Raw genomic sequence first — 23,005 nt, forward strand, 5'->3', positions numbered from 1 at the left:
TGAATGCATTTCTGAATTTTTAGGCTTTTTGCTATCTTGTGTCGCATCAAGTTAGTCAATGTCTAATTGGTTTGCAGCTCAAAATCATACATAAAGGTATACAGTTTCTGCTAACAGCAAACAGAATGGTTACATAGGCTGGTCTTAAAAGGAATGCATCATAAACAGAATTGAAGGTATGACCAGAAGAGGAATTCAGTGCAGAGGGTGAAGTTGGTCCTGCTTTTTTGCCTCTAAGTCTTACATGGATCATGTTTGAGGCAGTAAATATCTAAAATTTTGTCAAGTATTTGCAAGTATATAAAAAAACTAAAAAGTAATGCTTGAATGCATATGTAGACTATCTCAGAGCACGTTGTGTGTCTCGACTTAAGAAGGTAGGGAGTTTATAAACAATAAGGCTGTCCCAAGCAAACACGAGGATTCCTGCAGTGGATGCCTCTGCCTTGAATATCTGTGTCTCATTCATTAAATTGGGATGCATGTTGGAGGCACTCTGAAGTTTAAGAGAATAGGAACTGGTCACATTTAGAGATTAAAGCAGATCTTCACAGATTATAATCTCAGCAAATGTACAGAGTCATATGCGGGACAAGCAAAATGAGAGGTAAAGAAGTGGCTAAAGGAGTTATGTGTGAAAGGGGTTTCAATTTCATTAACTACTGGCATCATAACTGGGAGATGAAGTTTAAGCATGGTGCCATACGGCACTGAAACAGCCCTTCAACTCACTGAGTCGGCACCGCCATCAAGCACTCATTTAACTAATCCTACACTACCCCTATATCTATTGTCCTCGTATTCCAATCCACTCCCCACCCCCTCAATTTTACCACTCACATACACTTTAGGGGTAATTTCCAGTGGCCAATTACGAACCAGCCCAAATGTCTTTAGGATTTGGGAGGAAGCCAGAGCACCTGGAGGAAGCGCATGAGGTCACAGTGAGAATGCACAACCTCCACACAGAGAGCCTGTGCCTGTGATGCTGCTGCAAGTGAGCTTTCTATTGCACCTGTGCTTACATGTACTTGTGCATATGATAATAAGCTTAACTTTGACTTTAATTTTGACTGAAGTTTGGGATTGAATCTGGGTTACTGGAGCTGTGAAACAGTTCCTCCACTGTGCCACAATGGAGGAACTGTGCCACTGTGAGGATCTCTAAATGAAATGGGCACAGGCTGGAAGGATAAATGGAATAATTATTTTAAACTGTAATTTGGAGGGAAGGGGGAAAGAATGGGGAGAGACCACAGGGAGTAAACAGAATATTGATAACGGGTCTTGAGCAAAAGGGAAGAACACTAGACAGAAATGGTGTTTTAGGCACTACAGGTGGAGCGAAAATTAAAGATGCAAAGTAATTCAACCAGGAGAGAGAAACAGAGAGTAAAAGATGTGCAGAAAGGCAAGTTAGTTTTTCTGGTTCTGCTCAGTGTTCTTTGTATAAATGAACAAAGTACTGTATGAAGAACAGACTGAATGGATTGCAAGCCCAAAGTGAATGTGGCAACTACAACATCATTGCCTTTATGTGGCTGCAAGACAGTGAGACTGGAAACTATATATATAACAAGCTTCATACCAGGTGCTCTCATTTGAAAGAGTGCCAGGTGTGGTGTTACGGAGAACCAATATCAGAATAAGTAAAAAATAATTAACAGACAACAGAGATTCACCAGTTTGCATAAGTATCCTGCCACGGTACAGTAGTGTAGTGGTTAGCATAATGCTATTACAGCGCCAGCGACCCGGGTTCGATTCTGGCCACTGTCTGTAAGAAGGTTTCCCTCCAGGTGCTCCAGTTTCCTCCCACATTCCAAGGACGTATGGGTTAGGAAGTTGTGGGGCATGCTATGATAGTGCCAGAAGCGTGGCAACACTTGCGGGCTGCCCCCAGAACACGCTACACAAAAGATGATTTCACTGTGTTTTGATTGTACATGTGACTAATAAACATACCTTAAAATCTTCTTATTAAAAATGCTAAATTCTCTAAATACTTAGTCTATAAGGTAGGTCAGTTAATAGTAGCTAAAGATGAAGAAACCTAGTTAAAATCACGTCAATCTGAGATATTGAGCACATCAACCAATAATGTATTGGCCAGCTGATGCTGTGTTGCTGTGATAAATGAAGACTTACATTGTTACCCACATATTAATCCCATTAGTTAATAATATCTACCCAAATACTTGCATAATTTTAATATTTATTATTGGAATGCTTATTATTGGAATGTTTAGTGTCACAAACCAGCACAAAAGAAACACACTGAGCATGATTCAGTGTTAAAAACTATTTATTAATCACTACTTATGATAATACATAAAATAAAAGTTAAAAAAAAAATGTTAGTATGTTAGAATTCAAAAATGTTAAACCTCGAACGTTAACCCCAAAACTAAACTCTTCGTGTGTGTGTGTGTGACAAAGTCCAAAACTCCCAGTTCCTGAATGGTTCTTAAAGTTCAGTTCCGCAAGCCATAAGGTGAAACATGAGCAAGGGTTTCTTCAACAACCACCGTTGTCTGAAGATAAGATGTAGATGTAGAAAAACAGAGAGAGTACATACGAAATCCAAATGTTCCACGATGGAACCCAAACGACACTTCAGTGTTTATTCGGTAGTGACTTCCTCACCCCGAAAAGCATCCGAACCGTGGTCGTCCACATACAAATACCTGTTTCCTTCTACAGGTCAGCAACAAAGTGAACTCCACCGGATTACTTCCAACTTCCATACATGGATTTCAGTGGCAAACACAGTTATTGTTTCTCATCCATCGATAGAGAAAACAAGCAGGCTGGTGTCTCTCTCCCTTCTCTCTCTCTCTCCTTCTTCTTCTGCCTTCTTCAACAACGTCATTACGTCCTTTATCTTCTATTGACGTAAGCACGCCCCACACACATATACACACACTCTCTATCTTAAAGGGACTTTCACTGAGTCCGTAACATTAGAACACAAGAACATAAAAAAGAGCAGGAGTAAGCCAGTCAGCCCTTCGAGCCTCCTCTGTATATAATCTTGGCCTCAACACCACTTTCCCACTCTCCTCAGACCCCTTGACTTCCTTGTCTATCAATCTCTCTGCCTTAAATATTTTCAATAACTGCACCTCCACAGATCTCTGGATTAGAGAATTGCAGAGATTCACGGTTCATCGATAGAAAAAGAAATCCATTTCGTGCCCATCTGAAATGGGTGAAATTATGCCCCATTTTTCTTGATAACTATATCCTGCCAGCATCCACCCTGCTAATCCCAGTTAGAATCTCATATTTCACTCTTGTGTACTCCATTGAGCACAGACACAACCCACTCAACTTTTCTTCACAAGTCAACCCCCTTCAGCCTAAGAAATAAACTTAGAGAACATCCCTGCAATGTTTGCCATGCAAGCACATCATCCCCTAAATTTGGAGACCAAAACAGTATACATAAATCCAGCTGCAGTCACTCCAGCAGCCTGTAAAGGCAGTCTCTTGTGTCTGCATCAAAATGTATTGGTATTGGCTTATTATTGTCACTTGTACCGAGCTACACTGAAAAACTTGTCTTGCATACTGTTCGTACAGATCAATTCATTACACAGTGCATTGAGGTAGGACAGAGTGCATTGAGGTAGTACAGGGTAAAAACAATAACAGAATACAGAGTAAAGTGTCACAGCTACAGGGAAGTGCATTGCAGGTAGACAATAAGGTGCAAGGTCCAACAAGGTAGATTGTGAGGTCAAGAGTCCATCTCATCGTATAAGGGAACCATTCTACCTTGTCTTATCACCATGGGATAGAAGCTGTCCTTGAGCCTGGTGGTATGTGCCCTCAGGCTCCTGTATCTTCTGCCTGATGGGAGAGTGGAGAAGAGAGAATGACCCGGGTGGGTGGGGTGTTTGATTATGCTGGCTGCTTCACCAAGGCAGCGAGAGGTATAGACAGAGTCCATGGAGGGGAGGCTGGTTTCCGTGATTCACTGGGCTGTGTCTACAACTCTTTGCAGTTTCTTGTGTTCCTCGGCAGAGCGGTTGCCATACCAAGTCATGATACATCCAGATAGGATGTTTTCTATGATGCATCCTATTAAATGTCCCTACTTTTATACTCCATACCTCTTGGAATAAAGGCTAACATTCCATTAGCCTTCCTAATCATTTGCTGTATGTCCATGCTGATTATTTTGTGCTTCATAGACTAGGACCACAGGTCCATATGTACCACGGCAATTAGTAATCTCACATTGTTTAAATAATAATTTTCCTTTTCATTCTTCTTTCCAAGTGGATAACTTCATCAGAGTCAGGTTTATTATCACTGACTTGTATGTTGTGAAATTTGTTGTTTTGCGACAGCTGTACAGTGCAGACATTAAATTAGTATAAATTACAAAAATAAATAGCGCAAAAAAAAGGAATAGCGAGGTAGTGTTCATAGGTTCGTGGACCATTCAGAAATCTGATGGTGGAGGGGAAGAAGCTGTTCCTAAATCACTGAGTGTGGGTCTTCAAGCTTCTGTACCTCCTCCCCGATGGTAGTAATGAGAAGAGGGCATGTCCCGGATGGTGAGGGTCCTTAATGATGGATGCTGCCTTCTTGAGGCACTGCCTCTTGAAGATGTCCTCTGTGGTGGGGAGAGTTGGGCCCATGATGGAGCTGGCTGAGTCTACAACCCTCTGCAGCCTCTTGTGATCTTGTGCATGGTAGCCTCCAGACCAGGCTGTGATGCAACCAATCAGAATGCTCTCCACTGTACATCTATAGAAATTTGCAAGAATCTTTGGTGACATACCAAATCTTGTCAAACTCCTAACAAAGTACAGCTACTGGCGTGCTTCTTCATGATTGCATCAATGTGTTGGGCTCAGGATAGATCCTCCGAGATGTTGACGCACAGGAACTTGGAGCTGCTCACCCTTTCCACCGCTGACCCCTCAATGAGTACTGGTGGGTTTTCTCCTGACTTCCCCTTCCTGAAGTCCACCATCAATTCCTTAGTCTTGCTGATGTTGAGTGCGAGGTTGTTGTTGTGACACCAATCTATCTCACTCTTGTATGCCTCCTTGTTGCCATCTGAGATTCTGCCAACAACAGTGGTGTCATCCATGAATTTATAGATGGCATTTGAGCTGTGCCTAGCCACACAATCATGACTGTAGAGAGAGTAGAGCAGTGGGCTAAGCATGCATCCTTGAGGTGCGCCTGTGTTGATTGTCAGCAAGGAGGAGATGTTATTACCGATCCGCACTGACTGTGGTCTCCCAATAAGGAAGTTGGGGACCCAGTTGCAGAGGGAGGTACGGAGGCCCAGGTTTTGAAGCTTATTGATTAATACTGCCGGGATGATGGTGTTGAATGCTGAACTGTAATCAATAAACAGCAGCCTGATGTATGTTTTGCTGCTGTCAAGGTGCTCCAAAGCAGAGTGGTGAGTCAGTGAGATTGCATCCACTGTAGACCTGTTGTGGCAGTAGGAAAATTGCAGCGGGTCCCGGTCCTTGCTTAGGCAGGAGTTAACTGTAGTCATAACCAACCTGTCAAAGCACTTCATCACAGTAGATGTGAATGCTACTGGGCGATAGTCATTGAGGCAGCTCACTCTGCTCTTCTTGGGCATCAATATGATTGCTGCCCTTTTGAAGCGGGTGGGAACCTCAGACTGCAGCAGTGAGAGGTTGAAGATGTCCTTGAACACTCCAGCCAGTTGGTTGGCACAGGTTTTCAGTACCTGGCCAGGTACACCATCGGGGCCTGACACCTTGCAAGGGTTCAGGATGTTCTAACATCGGGACAGAGATCACACGGTCACTGGATGCTTTCCCACATTATTCTCGATCTGCCAACTTCTTGCCAATCCACTTAACCTATTCTATCCCTTTGTAGACACTTTGCATCCGCACAATTTGATAACCCATCTATTTCTGTACCATCTACAAATGTGCACAGTGCATTTGGTCCCTTCACCCAACTAATCAATATAGATTATAAATAGTTGAGACCCCAGTATTGATCCCCATGGCACCCCACCAGATATTGATTGTCAATCTGAAAATTACCCATATCTCCTGACTCTTTGTTGCCTGTTAGCCACTCACCTATCCAATGCCCCACTCTGTGTGCTCTTAGCATCAATCGTAGGTATTACTAAGCAAAATTTTTTTTTGCCTGACTTCCTCATTGATGAACATAGAACATAGTAAAACTACAGCACAATTCAGGCCCTTCGGCCCACAAAGCTGTGCCGAACATGTCCCTGCCCTAGAAATTACTAGGCTTACCCATAGCCCTCTATTTTTCTCAGCTCCATGTACCTATCTAACAGTCTCTTAACAGAAGAGACTGTTAGATAGGTACATAGCACATGACTGTGGCAAGAAGTGGTTAGCACATAATAGTGGCATGTCCTCTCAAAGCTCATTAGGTGTGTAAATATTAATACGATTTAGAGTGCTTGATTAAGATGATAGAAGTGAGCCAAATTCATACATCTAATACTCAGTGGATGTGGATAGTAAATCTCCAAATGCTTCTTTGATGAATTAAGTATTCATCTGGTTCCTTTTAAAAAAAATTTTAGGTTGTTTGGTTTAACAGATCAGAGCATTAATTTTACATTACCAGGAGATTCTGATTGCGATTTAAATCTCTCAAAATGCTTTGGTGCGTAATTGAATTGTGATGAATTTTCGAAAGATACATATTGATAATGATGATGTTGTGGGTGTATAATCTGCCAAACTGACAATTCCATCCATTACTGTGTAAATTGACAGCAACTTCTGAAATGTGCATCTGCTCAGTTAAACACAGAAAATCAGAAGTTGTTAGAACCCATAGGGTGCGCTGTTGCACTCTTTACAAATGCAATCAATGCAGAATTAGTGACCTGGCAAGAACTTTATAAAAATCAGCATAAAATCATGTCTTAGTGTGAGATTTCCAAACTTCCATCCACTATGGATTGAGGGGAAAACTATACTCAACCACTAGTTATACTAAAGGGAGATCATTTTCTTTGGCAATGAACATCGAAGATTATTTAAACTTCATAATCAGCCCTGTGAGGCTCAGGACATTCTGTCCACATGTTTCTGGTCTGCAAGACCTTGTGAGTTTCTCCAGGAGAAAGGAAAAATGGTCACTTGTCGAGAATTCATGAATGAAAGCCAGAATATCCTTTTTCTTTGAAAGACACATAACTCTGGCAAAGGATTCAATAGGTTCATAATTTTCACTGACAATTCACTACATAGATGCAATGTCAACAATTTTTGGAGTGCCCATTGAACACTGTGCACCGTACCAATGCTGGGTATTCAACAAGCACCCTGAACATGCACAACCTGCTTTCAGAACTGATGAGCCTCAGTTCTTCTTCCACGTATATTTCTTATTTACTGTTTTAACTCTTCTTAATTTTTTGTATTTAGACATTTGGAAAAGATTGTTTTTAATTCTGCGATCTTGTGCTACATGAATACACTACTGGTATCAGCAATTAGTGTTATATAGAAGTTACAGAGAGTTTGGATTTTAACTCTACTTGCAATCACCTGAGTTTCCATTATAAATGTAAATTTACCACTTGGTAACACTTGACTTAGAAACAAATAGGAATCAATTTTTTTATTGCATGGATAGTGGTCGGCATGGACAGTGGTCGGCATGGACGAGTTGGGCTGAAGGGCTTGTATAACTCCATGACTCATTTGCAAAGAATTTATTTTAATTGAGTTTACCTGTGTTCATACCCACTAAGATCTCATAGTAAATGCATAGTCGAGCAGCTCACGATTGTCCATACAATTAATTCATAAATTTGTGATGAATGCTTTCTTGATTTTCCAATATATATGTGTATTTCCAGTACACACTGTGCTGTCAGAATGCCCATGATAAATTAAACATCTCAGGGTCAATAATCCAGGGTCCAAAAGTGTTAATCTACATAAGTTTGCTGAATCTATACTTGCCTTCCCTTGAATATAGAAAGTAAGCTAAGACTGAATTATTTAAGAATGACTGAAGTATTTCATAAAGTACACAGAAAGTGCTTACTCTGATGGGAGGATTTAGAACAAGGAAGCACAACCTTAAGATTAGGAGTGATTTCAGAAAACATTGGAAGTGGAAACCTGGAATTTTCACCCCCAAAAGACCGTTGAGGTCCAGTTATTTGTAACTTCGGAAACAGATTGACAGACTTTATTTTGTCAGGTTTATGAAATGTTTAGGTACGGTGAGCAGATATTCTTGATCAAATGCTGACATGATGCCAGGGACAATCACTCTCTGAAATTCTGCACTTTTGTCTGTGTTTAAACTGTAGCTGTAATTAGATCTGGAGAGATGTCCTGATGCAATACAAGCATCAGTGGTAGGTTATTGGTATGTGCCACTTGAGATCACTGTTGACATCACCTTCCTTTGCTTTGCTAATGATTGAGAGCAGGGTGATGGACAGTAACAGGCCAGATTGGATGTTTCATATTTCTGGAGAGATAATACTTGGATAATTTACCACTTTTTGGGGGGTATATTCCAGTGTTGGAGCTTGTGTTGGTATTGGTTTATTATTGTCACTTGTACCGAGGTACAGTGAAAAGCTTGTCTTACAAACTGATCGTACAGGTCAATTCGTTACACAGTGCAGTTACATTGAGTCAGTACAGAGTGCGTTGATGTAGTACAGGTAAAAACAATAACAGTAGAGGAAAGTGTCACAGCTACAGAGAAAGTGCAGTGCAATAAGGTGCAAGGTCACAACAAGGTTGTCCATCTCATTATATAAGGGAACTGTTCAATAGTCTTATCACAGTGGGGTAGAAGCTGTCCTTAAGTCTGGTGGTACGTGTCCTCAGGCTCCTGTATCTTCTACCCAATGGAAGGGGAGAGAAGAGAGAATGTCCCAAGGTGGGTGGGGTCTTTGATTATGCTGGCTGTTAATAGCCAGCATAATAGCTGGCTATTAGCCAGCATATTAGTGTTTTAATAGCTGGCTGGAGGTGTTGTTGACTATGTAAAAAAAAATCTTCTGCACTACAACTGCAACACACTTAACTATTTCTCGATATCATGTGGAGTGAATCAAATTGGCTAATGTTCATTCACTTTGATGGTGGGGACCTCAGGAGCAGACCAAGCTGATCATCAGCTTGGCACATCTAGCTGAAACTGGTTACAGAAGTTTCAGTCTTACCTGAAGATCTGAATAGCTATTGCAATATGCTCACTAAAGCTTGATAATTTAAGTGGACTTTCACTTTCATAGCATTAATTGTTAATTAAAAGAAACTGTGCAGTGGATTTTCACTGTTCTTTTCATAAACCAGGCATCAAGGCACAGTGGGAGCTCCCAAGTGTGCTTCAACCTCACCAATTATACTGGTGAGATTTCGGAGAGCAAAACTGGCTCATGGCTGATTGTTAGGCAACATATCTAGATATATTCTAGTTGCATCCAGTCATGTCTCAAATAAAAACAATTCTGGTAGGACATATGGAGTAAGTGGCAGGGACCTTAGGTTTATAAAGGGACATTGGGGTGCAAGGCCATAGCTCTCTGAAAGTGCCGAGACAGGTGGATAGGGTAATGAAGAAGGAAGCTGGCATGCTTGCTTTCAAAGGCCAGTGTATTGACTATATAAGAGTTGGGACGTCATGTTGCAGTTGGACTAAACATTGGTTAGACTGCATTTGGAGTATTGTGTACAGTTCTGGTTGCCACACTACAGAAAGAATGTGGCAGCAATAGAGGGTGTAGAAGAGATTCACCAGGATGTTGTCTAGAATGCAGGACTGTAGTTATAAAAGAGATTGGATAGACTGGGATTTTCTCACTGGAAAGTTGGAGGGCTGACCTTATTGAAGTTTATAAAATTATAAAGGGCATAGATAGAATAGATAGTCAAAGTCTTTTTCCCAGGGCAGGGGAGTCTAGAGCTAGAGGGTCCAGGTTTAGGGTGAGAAGGGAGAAATTTAAAAAGGAAATCTGTGTGGAAAAACTTACCCCACAAATGGTGGTGGTGGTGGTTATCTGAAATGAGCTGTCAGAGGAAGTGCTGGAGGTAGATACAATTACATTGTTTAAAAGGCATTCAGACAGGTACTTGGATATGAAAGACAGAAGGATACAGGCCTAATGCAGGCAAAAGCGATTAGCATTGATGGCGTGGCCATTGGGCCAAAAGGGCATTTTCTGTGCCCTTTTGGCCCAATGATTCTATGAAAACAAAATAATGAAAGATTTAAAACAAAACACTTTATTGCTCATAACCAATTTCAGCATGTTAATTCCACAATATGATTGTTTCGATTTGCACTTTCCATAAAAAAACTGAATACAATTTAAAATCCATATTTATACAACAATCACAGTATTTGGCTCTGTAATAGCGCCCCAAGCTTGACACAAATCATGATAGATGGCTATAACAAAAGGCATCTGTTGTCAAAAGAAGCTTGCGAAATCTGGCTTTGTCAGTAGTTTAGTGCCATAGAATATATATATCTATATACACACACATGTACAAACATCTCAGTACATTTTCTTTCTTAAACAGAAAATCTTTTAATAACCCCATTTCAAATATTTGGAATAAAGAATTCCATGATGTGTTATATAGGTACTGTTTTATTTTACAGTACAAAAGTAATTAAGATTGCTAAATATTATGGAATGTATAACCTTTCCCAATTTATCAAAAGTAAAACAACATAAAACTATTAATAGTTTCTTTTTTGCTTGGCAATTGTAGATTTTTTTGTAACCAAAATGAAAAAAAAAAATTCTTTACGACAGACATAGGAGACTTAATAGAAAATAAGTGTTTTATGACGCATCTAATTATTTTGAAGTGACTGCCCATTTGTTCATAATCTTGTAACTTACTGAAAGTGTTCAATTTAACTACTTTATAGAATAAATGAAAATTTAGGTTAAAGTATTTTAACCCCAGTGACTATTATGTGCATCTATAAACCAAAAATAAAACAACTGTGAAAACATTCTCTGTGCTACAGAGAAGCAAAGAAATCCCGTTAAAGCTATGTAATGCACTGTTATCAATATCAGGACACCTGTTATTACAGTAGTATACAAAAATACAGGCTAAAATGTAATGTTAAGCAAACCTGATAAATTCCTTAGATGCTGCAAGGGAGGAGGAGGACAGCAGGGTGAAGAGGAAAAGAAACACAATAACATATGCACCATCTATTAGTATAAAAGAGAAAAGGAAGGACCCACATTTGTATGTCATTTGTTACAACCTTCGAATGTAGACTGAATACATTTAATTTTGAGATTTGAAGATATAAGAGGAAATTCTAAGCATTAAAATCCAGGTGGCTTAAAGCTCTTCCTGGTTTACTATTAGATTATTAAGTCTACAGTGGTATCAACAAGCAGAGAGCATTTTACTGGCATGTGAAGTGTACTCCATGCCCCTCTATTTACAATGTCTGTGTGGCTGGACTAATTAAATTGGTGGTATGGGAGTTAGTCAATGATAATGCTATTGATTGTAAAAAAGGAAAGTGTAAAGGCACTCTCCTCCCAAAGATGTTTAATGCCCAGCACTTGTGTGGCACGAATGTTATTTGCCACTAATGAATCCAAGCCTGGATGTTATCCAGGTCACACTGCACAAAGAATGCTTCATTATCTGATAAATCATTAATGACGCTTAACGCTATATAATCATTAGTGAACAACCCACTTATGAACTTATAATGGAGGGAAGTAGTTTAAAATAGTTGGGTGGAGATCACTATCCCAATCAATGTATAGTGATTTCCTAAAGTTGAGATGATTAACGTCCAACAACCAGAATCATCTTCCTTCGTACTAGTTATGTTTCAAGTGCCCCAACTCCCTACTGATCTCAATATCATTGGAGCCCTTAGATGTCATACTCGGTCACATAATGCCATGATGTTCAGATCAGTTGAGCGGGGAAGGGAAGGCACAAGCAAAATAATTAACTTTTCTTTCCAACTCCCATTGCATTATATTGCACCAGCATCCTAAATTCCACTGGAATTCTGTACTGAAGTCCAAATGATTAATCAACTCCAGTCTAAACATAGTTTTCCACAGTGGCTTGTTTGCTTTATTAAAACCCTTTTAGTTGCCCTCAGTACGCTGAACAGATTTATTGGTTTTCAGTTAATGATGTACTTTTACTAGAAGAAGAGCAGTATATTAAACATAAACAGGGATAGAGTTGTGGAAATTGAACCCCTCGGCACCATCCATTTGTGCTCAAGTCTGCTTTGTATGAGCAGAGGACAGATGAGTTTTTGGGTGATCAGAAACTCCAGAATAGGGATGATGTGTATTCCAGAATTTGTCCTCCTTTCTCTTGTCTGCCCTTGACAACACTCATTCCACCAAAAATAACATTACTTGCTGACTATCAGTAATCCAGTAAAAGTGCATCAGGATAACAGTGAGCACATTGTCTCCATTCACATATCTCAAAGGATGGAGTGCTGCATTTGAAATGGAGGTGATGAGCCAGGACACAGATGGCAGAATAAGGAGGGGAAAAAAATCTGTAACATCATTTGTTACAGAGCATGCATTTAAGGTGAGAAGGGTTCAGAACAGATGTGAGGGGTATATTTTTTTACTTGGAGAGTGGTAGATGCCTGGAATGCATTGCCTGACAGGATGGTGGAGGCAAACTCATTGGAGGCTTTTAAGAGGGGTTTGGATAGGCACATTAATGAGAGGAAAATAGAGGGATATGGGCATTCTGTAGGTAGGAGGGATTAGCTATGTTGGCACAACATTGTGGGTCAAAGGGCCTGTTCTGTGCTGTACTGTTCCATGTTCTATCAATTAATTCATACTTTGTGCAATATTCTTTTGTTTTTTTTACTGATTTAAATGTTTCTCATTGTTTAAATCAAATTTGTGCCTTTCAGGAAACTTTTAGGCTTAGAGCATGTTGGGAACATCAGGCACCTGTTCAACAAATTTTCAATAAAAGTGATAGATTTGGTTCCACATAACAATTAGCAAAAATACGTTAAGTCAATATAAACACTACATACATTTAAATCGTAGCCATTGTTTCCACAGAATGTTGATAATGTCAATCAGCTGCAGGTAACGGGAACATTATAATGCCTGTCATCTTCAGTCAGAATAAGAACTTCATGCCATTCCCTCTGGCAGTCCTCAGGATAACATGATACAAATTCTTCAGTACCATGTTTGTAGAGTCTGAAGGTTCTGATCTTCAATTGAAATGTGAATCCAAGGAGAAACATTTCAATCTATAAATAAATAGAGGAATAATGATTTCATCTGTCAAATGTATTTTTGTCAAGAAAAATGAAGTATTACAATACAAATGCCATCCTTTCTGTCCAGATTTTTTTTCTTGCCTCAAAGCAAAACGGTCTCTGTCTTCATTATTTGCCATACTATTTCCAACCTTTGTTTATCCCTTGCTGTCGTCATCAAACATGGAGTCAGTGCCCACATATGAGCTGACAGGCTAACACAAAGATCTCAACACTTTGAAACCATAGGATGCCAACAAGATGCGGAAAAGCAGGAAAAGGAGAAACTGTGGTGATGAGTACAATCATCTAGGCCCATGCATCCTATCCAGAAATATACATACAAATTGCAGCAGAGTCTGTAATCTTAGAATGGTCTCAATAGCCATCATTGAACCCATAGGTAAAATATTCTTTGGAGACAAACATCCACATCTATGAGGTATTGATAAAAAAAAGGTTCTGCAAGCATGATAATGCTGGAAGCAAAACTTTTTTTAATTTATTCATTTACAAACATCGCTGACGTAGCTGGCATTCATTGTCCTTCACTAACTAACTCTGAACAGAGGAAGTAGATTAGAGTCACTTACAGTAGATTTTCTTCCCTGAAGGATATTAGTGAACCAGATGGCTTTTTAACCATAATCTGATAGTTACATTGCTATCATTTACTGAAATTAGATTTTTTTCTAAGCATAATCCAGACTTCTTTAACTGATTGAATTTGAATTTCCCAAACTGCTGTGGTGGGATTCAAACTTGCATCTCTGAATTAAAGTTCCAGAACTCTGGCTGCTAATCCAGTAATTTAACTACTATGTTACTCTATCATGACCCAAATGGAGCAGAGTGACGAGAACAAATTTGTGAATGTTAAAACCTAGCCAGGTAGAGGTGGATAGACTCTCATAGTTCAATATGGTTCACTGAAAGTGGCAACACAGGTGGATAGGTGGTGAAGAAAGTGTATGGCATGTTTACCTTCATAGGTCAGGGCACAGAATACAAGATTTGGGACATTATGTTGCAACTTTATAAGATACTGTTTAGGCCACACTTGCAGAGAGTCACCCCACTATAGGAAGGGTGTGACTGCATTGGGGAGAGTGCAGAGGAAATGCACCAAGATGTTGCCTGGATTGGAGGATTTCAGTACGAGGAGAGACTGGATAGGCTAGGCTTGTTTTCCCTGGAGCAAAGGAGGCCAAGGGATGACCTGATAGAGACACAAGATTATGAGAGATGTAGATAGTCAATATCTTTTTCCCATGTAAAGGGTATCAAAAACAAGTTGGCATCGTTTTAAAGGCGAGAAGTAGGGGATTTTGTTTTAAAAAACACAATGAGTGGATGATGTCTGGACTGTGCTGCCAGAGGTGGTGGAGGAATCCAATACAATCATTACATTTCAGAGCCAGTTAGACAGACGCTTCAATAGGCAAGGCATGGAAAGATACAGTATAGATGGGCAAAAATGTTGGCAGAGACTAGGTGGGTCGAAGAGCCTGCTCCTGTGCTGTATAATTCTATGATTAATAGAAGGATTGACAGGGAATATTGATGAAGTGGGAGTTAAAAACAAATTTTGGAAGGATGTGCAATTCTGCCTAAACAAAGGAAAGCAGTGACAATTGGATCTAGCACCAAGTCCAGCAACTGTTGACGTCAGACTTTGAATAAGTCGGCAATCAAGAAGTGAGTCTTAGGGAAGTCACTGAGAAGAAAGGGGTGGAATAAGATTACAAACTGCAGCATGAACAGGTATAGTGGGTAATAATCGTGAGGAGGTACCAATCACTGAGTACTAGTTGAGAGCATAGTTAAACAAAGAATCTCAGACTTGGGGATAAAAATTCAATGTTCGAGTTAAGAATAGGTGATCAAAGTAAAAGGGTTCGTGGAGGTAGTTACTCATTTTTGATCCTAATGATGTTATCTTTGATTTCCTAGCGTGGAAGGGGAAGGGGCTTTAGCTGTACAAAATAACCACATGGCTATGTTCAGCACACCACTAGAATAGATTAACATGAGAAATTTTGTTATGTAATATTAATCTCCAAACAAAGGTACTTCTTATTTACCTGATACATTCCATATTTAAACAGCTCAAAGCAGTTGCTAAACAGCAAGGTATTCAAATGAATAGTGAAGGAAAATATTATCTATACATACACCATTTGATCTGCTGAAACAGACAAGTGCTTATTTAATTGATCCCTTACAAAGTGTATCCAGCCATCTGCTACATCTTCTACTAGACTGCTTGTGCATTGCTACATTGTCGTTATTCAAGTGGTCTCATGTGGCTTATGTCATCATCCTGATATAGTTAATATGTGGCTGCTATTCTGTTGATGTGTAAGTATTATCCATAATTATAATATTTGTGACATGATACTACATCATAAAGCAGCCAATAACTGGCCGAGACTCAGACTCCCATTTACTGAATGTTTTATATTGGCCATATAATGGTGCTATTGAAATGCAGATGTAGCACGAGAATTTTCCATTTACATTAATAACAAAAATGGGAGTGGAACCACACAATCACAGCTACTTACCTGCTCCAGTCCACCTGTATCACCAACCTGGTTCAGATGGTTCATCATAAAACTCAGAGGATCAGGTGAGGAATCTCGGGCAAAGAAAATAGAACAAAAGCTCGGAACGTCTCCTCCATCTTTTACGTCCTCATGGAGCTCCAACACTGTGTACAACATAAGGAATTTCATGGCTTCATACATCTTGTATTCATTCTCTTGCTCACTGAATAATTTCATACACATTTCTGTTCTTTTCTCTTGGTCTTTAATTCCATGAATGTTGACCCACTGGAATAAAAAGAATAGATTTTGTTAAGTAAAACAGAACAAATTGCTTTAAATATTTATCTATGAAGCATAGTAAATTGATGAATTGTAAGACATCCAGAAGATTGATACAAATGCAAAAGCCTCCCATTGGCCAAAGGGGAACAAATATTAAATTGTATTTTAAAATGTGTATGATGTTAGTGATGGAGAATAGAGTCCTGCTACCTGATTGGAGTCTGGCAGGACGTGACTATATGCATTAGATTGGATGCATATTCTGATAAAACATTTGGGTCTAGTTCAGTTTGGGCATCACATACCAGCCCAAACAGATCAATGGCATGTTATTGATTATTTATGGTGATAGTTGGGAAGGCAGGGTATGGAAAAAATAGTAAGTACTTGGGTCAGGGTTGGCAGTGGTCAGGTCAGGTTTTAATTTTATACCCAAGTAGATCTCTACTGGGGAAAGGAGGTCTTCTCATTTTGAGAAAGGTATTGTCCAGGAGGATGCAGAGTACAGCAAATCCTATCTCTGACCTCAGAACAGCCCAGTGTGCCAATGTCCATTTTCCCCACTAGCTATCCTGGTGATCTCTCCAAGCAAGAGTGTCCCTTCCTTCCCTATTCAGAAGATGGTGATGTACCAAAATTTACCATTGAAAGTTTGTGAGAAACTACTAGGTCATTTTCATGTAGCAATTAATTTGCTACAATGCTGCCGACCTTTCTAAAAAAAAAGCAAGAATATGGACTCTGATCCAACTCAGTTGTTGATTCTAGGTCAGGAAACAAATTTAAATGTACTGCATAAAAGGCCAGGGGCATTAAGTAATAAAATAACTCATAGGAATGTTTTCAGCTGTATCAATTTCAAATGATGAGCAGTTAGCGAGGGATATTGTGGTGCTGCTTCTCTATTTTTGGATATGCCTCTTTGAAGTGTCTTTGGCTGTTTTTTCTATCTTAAAAAAGTACAAAATAATTGCAAATTGCTTTTGTATTTGAAAGAGATTTATGAAAGAGGCCTCTATATTCAGCAAAAGCGTGGATATATTTATCAGTATGGTGTGAATTTGAATCCTTTGCAAAATCTCACAACTATATTCCAAAATTTGTTTGGGAAAGCTTCACATAGAATTTAGAAAAATTAAGCATCACCACTATTCAAGACACACTTGAATAATACTGGCAATGGGTAAGCTAGACACTGTAAAAGAGCATAAGATTAACACTCACTTGGTATAGCATGAGCAAATTAAGCCAGACAATATAGATTATTGAAAGTCAATCCATAGCTGACAAGTTTGAGCAAAAATTGGGATCTATTGACAAAAGAGATCTACTGCATGTGAATCTTCAATTTGAATTCAGTAAGGTACGCAATGGATACTTGATGATAGAATTAAGGGTCATAATAATTGGAAATGAGGAAATATTTAAATCCAAAAGGATTCAAATTAGAAAGAAAATTTAACAAGTAATTACTTCAATAAATCAAAAACAGTTGTTGGGAATATGTATAAAAGTCCAATATCACAGTCTATTTGAGAGTTTAAAGAGAACCTAAATTCAAACAAAGCATTTCAAATTACCAGTTTTGTTTCAATTTGCTGTTAGTTTGTATTATTTATCAGGAAATAAAGTATCAAACAGTTGTAATCCCCTTAATGAGGATAATGGACGGTCAATCTTTCTATATTCACAGATGGTTATGGTTTGCACTGATTGGGATATCCACAAAATTCCTTCTAAACACATTCATTATCCAACTAACTGACTGTTCATTGGATTGCTATTAGTTTACCTTCCTTGGCTGCTAAAGATAATGATAAAACAACAGAAACTACAGATCATAAGTAATTAATTGACCATAATTAACTGGTTATCATGAGAGAGAAGGCTCTGTCGAAATGCAAGTCCTTTCTTTCTTTGATGACCAGGTGTCTACTTCACACACTTACCTGCACTTCCAAAAGTTCCAGGTACTTGCGCAGTTTTCTAAAAACATTGTTCCCAGTGTATCTCTCGGGACCAAAGCTGTATTGCTGTACCCAGTTGCAGCCATGTGTAAATATTTTTTCTGGTAACTGGAAAAGTTAAAAGATATCAATTACAAATCACCTCTATTACATTTAAATTTTTAAATTTAAATTTTTTTTAATTTACAGTGTGGTAACAGGCCCTTCCGGCCCAACAAGTCCGCGCCGCCCGTTTTTAACCCAAATTGACCTACCCGTACGTCTTTTAGAATGTGCGAAGAAACTGAAGCACCCTGAGGAAACCCACGCAGACACGGGAGAATGTACAAACTCCTTACAGACAGCGACGGGAATCGAACCCCGATCGCTGGCGCTGTAATAGCGTTGTGCTAACCACTACGCTACCATGCTTTTAAGCTACAAGTCAAATGCGTTCATGGAGTACAGGAATAATGGTGAAAAGAAAATGTAATTTTTCAAAACAGAATTGCACAGAAAGTTTTTCACAATATTTGTTTCACAAGCAGGATTTATTGAATCAAACATCACAGGTGATCATGGTAACCATTAGGTATTACATAGAAACAAATATATAGAGCAATGCTACTTGTGGGGACTTGACTTTAACACCATTGCAGTCACAAATTTCACAATTATTAATACATAACTATCAATCTTCTCATTTTTAAAATCATTTTACATTGCAGTGCTGTTGATAACGAACAAAGGTTACTGCACTCACATGTAACCAACCTGATATTCACATAACTGATGTTAACAAAGATGCACTTTTTGTAAGAGTCAGAGCCTTGCAAAACATGTTGAACAGTTCAATGCAAGTGCTGAAGACATTTTTTCATCTGCGGGGAAATGGGGAGGAGGGAGATCCTCTTCCCGCAGGGGACCAATGGACTCCTAAGTACAAATGGGAGGAGGATCTGCCAGGGTTGAAGACTCAAGGATATTAACATAGCCACAAAATGTTCAAGGTTCCGGCAAACGTGATAGTGGATATATCATAAATCCAATCTTCCACCAACCACACCAGTGACCTCACAGAGTTCCTTGCAATACATCATTCACCTACCAATAATCTCTAACATTCATATGTTTCATCACAATCTCACAGATTTATCCACACTCCTAGCTTCACATCCAGACATCTTAGCCATCACATCCTGTCACTCAAACACAGTGCAAAACACTCTTGCAGGAGAAGGTGGTGGTTAACCCTTGCCAGTAACTACATACCAGTAGGGGACGAGCTCAAGTCCAATGGCTCACTGCCTTGAAGATGGGAACACTGATATTGCTTAGTTATCAGAATCCATGGCCAGTGACTACACAGAGATGAATAAGGATGATAGTTTGCTCACACCCAATCATCCCAAAAATCCTTCTGGTTTACAAGATATTGGTGTAAAACTCACAACTCTAATGTCCCCTCCCCCCATCATTTCGCTACCCTTCTGTCTTTTTTCTTTCATATAGGCAAGATCTGGAATCTGGCAGGGTGGTGAGGGTTGGGCACTGATGAAGAAGGAACAACTCTGTCACATGATCCATATCTCAACCACCAGATCAGCTACTTGCACTTGCTGTAAGTTTGAAATCTGCACGTGGCGAATTGCTGGTGACCTGTGAGGGTTAAAGATGTGCCAGTTCCCTGGAGGAAGAGATTGCACACAAGTTCTGCTCCAAAGAGCCCAGATGAGAATTTTGAAGGGGCCATCTACTGGTGGAGGCTGAAAACCAACATCCTAGAAGCATTATCAAGTCTGCTTGAAAGTCATGATGTAATGTTGAGCGCTGTGAAGTCCAGTTCCAGCTTTGCATGCACATTTGCCTAATGTCTAGAGGTAGTAGCCAGCTCAATCTCACCACTTATGGATCTAAGAGTCAGGTAATGCCCCTGAGCATGTGTCTCAAATTCCACTGCAGCACAAACAGAAGCCATCCAATGGCTTGTGTTGAAATGGATGTCAGACAGCCACAGCAGGCATGGTAATGTAGCGGTTAGTGTAACGCTATTACAGCGCCAGTGACCCGGGTTCAATTCCGGCCACTGACTGTAAGGAGTTTGTACGTTCTCCCTGTGTCTGCATGGGTTTCCTCCAGGTGCTCCGGTTTCCTCCCACATTCCAAAGACGTATGGGTTACGAAGTTGTGGGCATGCTATGTTGGCTCCAGAAGTTGGCGACACTTGCGGGCTGCCCCCAGAACACTCTACACAAAAGATGTATTTCATTGTGTTTCAATGTACATGTGACTAATAAAGATATCTTATCTTAGATGTCTGCCACACAAGGTCAGATTGCTGCCATTATGTCTCCAGATTAACAGTGTTCAAAGGCATCTTAAGGTGCCACTGCTTCATGAAATAGTCCCTCTGGGGAGTATGAACTGGACGTCCTTTCTTAAGATGAAATATTTGCAATGCAGTTATTGGAACGCAGAAAATGCCCTGAGTTGCTTGTCAGCCTGCCACCCAAGAAGCAGCATAGTCTGGCGTGAAGCCATGCCTCCTAGACCTAGAAATGGCTGGGGTCATTCTCCAAGGACATCTAAAGTCTCTTCCAATGCCAGACAGCTACCTTCCACCACCAAGTGGTGTAGTTCTCCTGAAAAAAAAAGGCTCACTTGTCTTGCCTGCTGTCCTTGGAAAAGGAGATGAACTCAGCTTTCTTTGAGGAGAGTGACCGTGCGTCCTCCCTAACACAATTATGTATTGCAAACTGCATCATGCAATGTCTCTACCTCAACCTAAAAGCATAGAAAATCAGTGCAACTGTTACTTTGATCGCAATTGGTAACAAGGCTCTGGCCCTACAAAATGGCTGTCAGCTTGGCTGCAACATGTGGAAAATAACTGCAATGATTTCATTGGCAAAATGGGGACTCCTCAAGCATTGCTTCATTGTCACATTAATGTAGAAGTGCTTTCAGAAAATCCATTATGTTTACAACATCTGGATCACAGCAGTTATCCCTCCCACTATTCCCCTTCCCTCCTTGAAAATGGTCATGAACTGTGTTCCTCTATGTTAATTTGACTTGTTGGCCACTTTGGCCACTGAACTTTGGATCCCAGCAGGTGGCATTGTGCACTGCTTACAATGGAATATGTTAGCAGAATAATTGAAAGACTGAAATGCGTAGTTCCAAAACAATTCTCCACCAAAAGTAGAGATCATTCAAACAGTATACAGCAATCATGAAAAGGATTTGATTTCATATGTCTCAATCATTATCCCATTAGCAAGCCTTTCCAGATCATCATGTTACCAACAAGGACAAAGGCTCCAAAAGGACACACAGTGCAGCATTGTCAATCATATTCACTTACTCCATCTGTTATTTGCTATGTAGTAATAGCAGGCTAGATTACTTCGTCAACAACTTATCCCCCCGGCAACACTGACTCATCTTATGAGAGATATTTGCTCTGTCCTATCCATCCCTTTCCACCTTTGCTGCAACTTAAAACTAATTTGTATTCTCTCTTTCACAGTTTTGAAGAAGTCTTCAACCTGTAATATTAATTCTGTTTCTGCTGATCTGCTCATATACATTTCAGCATTTTCTGTTTTTATTATACATGTCCTCCATATGCCCTCAGGTTTTCACAAAGAATGGCTGAAATGTAGACAAAATATTTTCACATAAAAGTAATGAATAAATGTGCTTTGGAAGTTAAGTCAGTTTTTCAGCGATTCAATGCATTGAGCTACAACAGGTTTGCAAGCTCCAAGTTACCTTGGTTATGTCCTGTTCTCTCATCCACGATGGAAGAGGTATACCCTGGCTGAAAATCTGAAACAACACTGCCCTCAGTGCGCAGTAGTTATCTCCTCTGATCCTTCGCATGTGTTTAATGTGGTGCACCAAATAAATATCTTCATAAGCCTGGAACATAGAAATTGGATCACATCATTATCAAACTTTAGGAACATAAGAAATAGAAATAGACCAGGGCCACATAACTCCTGAAGCCTTTTTCATTATTCAAAAGATCATACCTGATTCTGTGCCCCGTCCACATTGCCACTCATTATTCCCTTAGTGTCTGAGACCTATCAACCTCAGTCTTATATATACAGTTACTGAGCATCTGGGCAGAAGATTGCAAAGACTTACAACCAGATGCATACAATAATTTCTTAATTCTAACTGACCAATTCCTTTCCTATATCTCTTGGTTCTACACTGCCCAGATTTAAAAAAACAGCCTCTTGGTACCTGCCCTGTCCATCCCTGTCAGAACCTTGTACTGCTCAGAACTTCAGCTCTCATACCTCTAAACCACAGTTAACACAGGGCAATATTATTCCATCCCTCTTCATGTCATTAACATTAATTGCAAACAGTAAAGGACCTAGTAGTGATCCCAGCGTTACTCATCAGAAAGAGCCTGCCAACGTGAAAATGACCTGTTTATTCCAACAGGCCCTTTAACCAATTCTCCAAACTTCTGAACTCTAACTTACTGTAACACCTTATCAAATATCTATTGAAGATCTAGATACACTATATCCACTCATTTCCCCGTAACTACCCTTCTAGTTATATCCTCAGTTAAGTACTATTTACCCTCCCTAAAACCACGTTGACACTGCCGAATCATATTGTGATTATCAAAAGGTCGTTTGTTCCCACATTCCTAAAATCATCACTATCCCTGAAGTCATCTATTGTAGAACTGTGGGATGCAAGTTGTCAGATCCAGCAGCTTTATGTTTTGTACCCTTAATATCAATAACAATCAAATAGCTATATCCCCATTCTTTAATCAGTTATTATACTTACATGTATTTTTGTTTAGCACTCGGGGGCACTATAGTAAGATTTAAATTTCATGCACCAAATTAATGAACGGTATTGACACGTTAAGCCTTTTGAACTACA

General features: G+C 39.6%; 1 protein-coding gene across 1 annotated transcript in view; it reads right to left on the reverse strand.

Annotated features, from left to right (window-relative positions):
* Positions 1-10,249: 10,249 nt before the first annotated feature.
* LOC127570323 (inactive ubiquitin thioesterase OTULINL-like) overlaps positions 10,250-23,005 on the reverse strand; it is a 33,605-nt gene continuing 20,849 nt past the window's right edge. Inside the window, exons 5-8 of the mRNA XM_052015769.1 lie at positions 21,857-22,006; positions 18,083-18,208; positions 15,867-16,136; positions 10,250-13,290 (exon numbers count right to left, since the gene is read on the reverse strand). Coding sequence (XP_051871729.1) covers positions 13,111-13,290; positions 15,867-16,136; positions 18,083-18,208; positions 21,857-22,006 — 726 coding nt within the window. The 3' untranslated portion in view covers positions 10,250-13,110. The remainder of the gene's footprint in view (positions 13,291-15,866; positions 16,137-18,082; positions 18,209-21,856; positions 22,007-23,005) is intronic.

This window comes from Pristis pectinata, chromosome 5, assembly GCF_009764475.1.
Source record: "Pristis pectinata isolate sPriPec2 chromosome 5, sPriPec2.1.pri, whole genome shotgun sequence".
NCBI lineage: Eukaryota > Metazoa > Chordata > Chondrichthyes > Rhinopristiformes > Pristidae > Pristis > Pristis pectinata.